At 32.3% G+C, this 3,713-nt stretch overlaps 1 protein-coding gene across 1 annotated transcript; it reads right to left on the bottom strand.

Moving 5' to 3' along the window:
* Positions 1–2,038: 2,038 nt before the first annotated feature.
* On the bottom strand, positions 2,039–2,775 carry LOC106651070. The gene is made up of 2 exons (XM_014369407.2): positions 2,385–2,775; positions 2,039–2,239 (listed from the first exon to the last, which is right to left on the bottom strand). Exons 1-2 carry the CDS (start codon positions 2,659–2,661, stop codon positions 2,073–2,075), a joined length of 444 nt encoding a protein of 147 aa, XP_014224893.1. The 5' UTR covers positions 2,662–2,775; the 3' UTR covers positions 2,039–2,072.
* Between the last annotated feature and the right edge of the window lie 938 nt (positions 2,776–3,713).

Here is a 3,713-nt window from a genome sequence, read left to right as displayed (position 1 = left end):
TACGAAGTCACGCGAGACACTGAGGAACTGCGAGGCCTCGCCAACCAAGATTTGCCAATGCACTCCTGCGGCTGGGAGACTTGAAGTGTAGTGTAGTGTGTATGTGTGTGTGTGTGTATGTGCATGGAAGAGAGAGAGTAGCGAGCAAGGGGCATCGTGTGTATAGCATACAGCCGCGAAAGAGAGCGGGACGCGATCGCGAGTGGGGCCTTTAACGACGGGCCCCCCCAACAAAAGACACGACGCGATGAGAAAGTTACACACACCCAAGTTAGCGCATATATACACAACGCACGGAGGCAGCAGCAGCCTGTATAAAGTGTGGGCGTCCTCTCGTGAACTCGTGCGCGCACACGAGCACAGCACAAAACACAACACACACACACACACATACAGACAAGTCGTGTGTCCTTCTCAGTTTCCTTTTGCGTAGTTCACGTATTATTATAAGTGTATGCGCCATACCAAAGATCGAAGAGAGCATAATAACGAGAATAAAAATTTGCCGAAAATCCAATCGGCGATATTTGCTTTTTAACGTGTGAGAAACATTTCAGATCAACCCTCGGATCGCTCGTTTGAGTCTCCGACGTAATCTTAATCAATAGATCGTTTTTAACGATCTCTCGGGAGATTTATCGATTAATCTTGTGAATTACAAGGGCAATATTTAACGTCGACAACGAGTTTAACCGTCGTTTTTTTTTTGTTTCAACCAAAAAATCGATAAAAAAATGTTGAATTCAATTTCAGAGCAAAGTACAAGTTTCGTAACATAACAGATAATTAAACTTTAATCGTTTAACGAATAAATTAAACGTCGAATCGGCGGGCGTGCAAAAAACTTGCAGTATTTATAGACGATGTTGCCATCATGGTAATTTTTGACTCGAATCTACCTACGCGCCGTCTCATTATATTCATCGCTTATGTATTGAAATCGATGTAACTATATGGACGAGTAAATATTGCAAGTTTCATATTGCATTCATTATGATGAGTAAACTATGCGTCATAAGAACGCAAATACTTTTAAGGAAAGGCAGGCACACGTATAAAACCACGTGAAAAAAATATAATTCAAAAATTTCGCCTGATATGGTAAACTCAGAATTTACAATTAAGTAAAACGTATTTAAAAGCTCTAATAGATAAACGAATTTTCTTTCGTGATTGTTTCTCTTTTAAAGATTATTATTAATATTTTAAAGTATTATTTGATGCGCAGTTGAGTAATATTTTGTTCGATACACCATGCAGCACGCGAATAATAGACAACGATTTAAATCACCCACAGCCTAGAATCTAGAGGTGAAAGTGCTGCACTTGCCTTCATTTCGCAACGACTTATCTGCTCTGATTTGAGCTTTAATTCTCTTTCATAACTATATCCCTTCGAGAAATCCATTTCCTTTAGATAAAAATAGCCCTGTAAAACGTACTCTCAACCAACTAGTTTTAAATATTGAAGAAAGATGAAGATAAAAAGGGCGGATATACCTTCCAGGCTTTTTTCTTTAAAGTAACCCAATTAGGCGTTTCTTCCTCCTTTAACAGCAGCCATCTCATTAAAAACTTGTAAACTTAATGAAGTGATGTTATGTCTAGTTCGCTATACATAATATTCAGGATACATCAAGCGACTTCCTTGAGAATCTAGCTGGAAAACTACTTTATTGGTAGCGACGACATCTAACGAAATTAGGCTCTGTGATGAACTACACGCCCCGTGAAGAGTTTGTTGCTGTGTCTTGCTCGGGATGTGCTATGCGTATACCGGTAGAAAAAATTTCGCATAGAAAAAATTACAAAGTTTTATCGTAACAATCATTTATCATTTGAACTAGTAGATGTCACATAGTAGATGAAACATAATCAGATGTGTAGATATGTTACTTTTAAATAAAGAGAATCATTACAACAATCGGATGAAGTATTTTTTTGGAAAAATTTGAACTTTTTATTTTTCCATACTCCAATTTTTCAATTAATTATTGTTACTTTTTAATTATAAAATTTTGAATATTTATCTATAATAAAAAATGAAATAATTACGTACTACAAATATATTTTTACACCGCAACACTGGGTAAAAAAGTATTATTGGTTTTAGATTTTCTGCTCCCAGTCTTTACTTGACTGCGTAAATCCTCAACGACTTTGCATATAGATGCTATTTCTATTTGTATTTTTTCCACACGCTCTTTCAGATCATTATTAACTTCTGCCAATGCTGGGTCTGAAAAAAACAAAAACATATTTAATTGAGTTACTTTTATCATGGTATCTTAGTACTTTTATCATTCTCATGACATGTAACGCAAGTTCATTGTGAGTTAATGAAATGTTAGTACTTAAAAACGATGGAGGTTTCAATAATATACCTGATTCTTTAACTAGTAGTTGATAACTAGTTGATCTTCGAATAGTTTTTACGAATTCAATATCCTTTCTTAAATTTTTGATACGCTCTTGCAGGACTTCATTAACTGCTTCTGCGAGTGAAACTAATGAACCTGTTAAAGGTTCATCTGTAATTTCCACATATTGGCTTGACGTTTGTCTCATTTTACTGTCTGTTTTAAATCTATTCAATAGAGAACAATTTAAACAAAATGTAAAACTAAACAAAATCCGAAGCAAAAAATCAACACATGGCATTTAATGCAAGTACATCAACAAAATTTTTATTGGAATCAAAATTAAAAATACTTTTTATTGATTTAGAAATTCTAATGAATGATTCCTCGCATCTCGAGTTAAAATTACGCACTAATCGTTATTGAAACTTTTAAGTAAATAACGTTACAGTTAAAGCTAGAAAATCATGATGATATGTTTACAATTTTCTTATGTAGATATTTTTGACACTACTGATAGATACATGACACAGCAAGATGTAAACAAATTACATGAAAAATATTTAGTATCATCGTTAACTATCTTTGACGATTTCTTACATCCTTAATATGATTATTTGATTGAAATTTGCAAAAAAATAATACTAGGAATTAATTTAGGTACTACAATCATCATAACTTTCTTGAATAAAAGTTTTTAAAATTATATCAGTAGTAAATAGAAAACTTCATTATGATATAAATTACAACTTTTCTCAATAACCCTTGACGGATGAATTGATAGGATATTATCATTAGCAGTGGAATTGAAGTGCATTCATCGCTATTTTAAGCACCAAGACTATTCGATTTTTGTAATTGAAAAATTATCGTAAAATGAAAAAATCACAATGTAACAACATCAAAATTTGTTTTTAGATCAAGAGTCTCAAAACAAATCAGTAAATAGTATTAAGTTTTTTGGGGTAAAACAATACATGAAAGATAATAATATTTTCACTTCAACTCATTAATTTTTAAAATCTATAAAAGCATATAGAGTCATGTTTTCGCCATTGTGAATATGGACTATATTTATATTTTCGACTTTATAATATGCAATTATAAAAAGTATAACAGCCTGATATAAAAATAAATAGATACAAAAATTTATTACAATCCAACATTTAATTTTAATCAACAAGAAATATCTTTAAATGAATACGAACATCGCATTCCAAATTTTTATATACACTTACATCTAAATTTTTCTTTTACAAACAGTCGACGTTCCACGTCATTTATAAATTGAACACAACAAATACATTTACAGAAGTTTACAAACATTTTATTAAATTATTAGCAACAAAAATA

The sequence above is a fragment of the Trichogramma pretiosum genome, unplaced genomic scaffold, assembly GCF_000599845.2.
Source record: "Trichogramma pretiosum strain Unisexual culture from Peru unplaced genomic scaffold, Tpre_2.0 scaffold65, whole genome shotgun sequence".
NCBI lineage: Eukaryota > Metazoa > Arthropoda > Insecta > Hymenoptera > Trichogrammatidae > Trichogramma > Trichogramma pretiosum.
The sequence above is the reverse complement of the archived record's forward strand: the minus strand, read 5'-3'. Positions and strand labels throughout refer to the sequence as shown.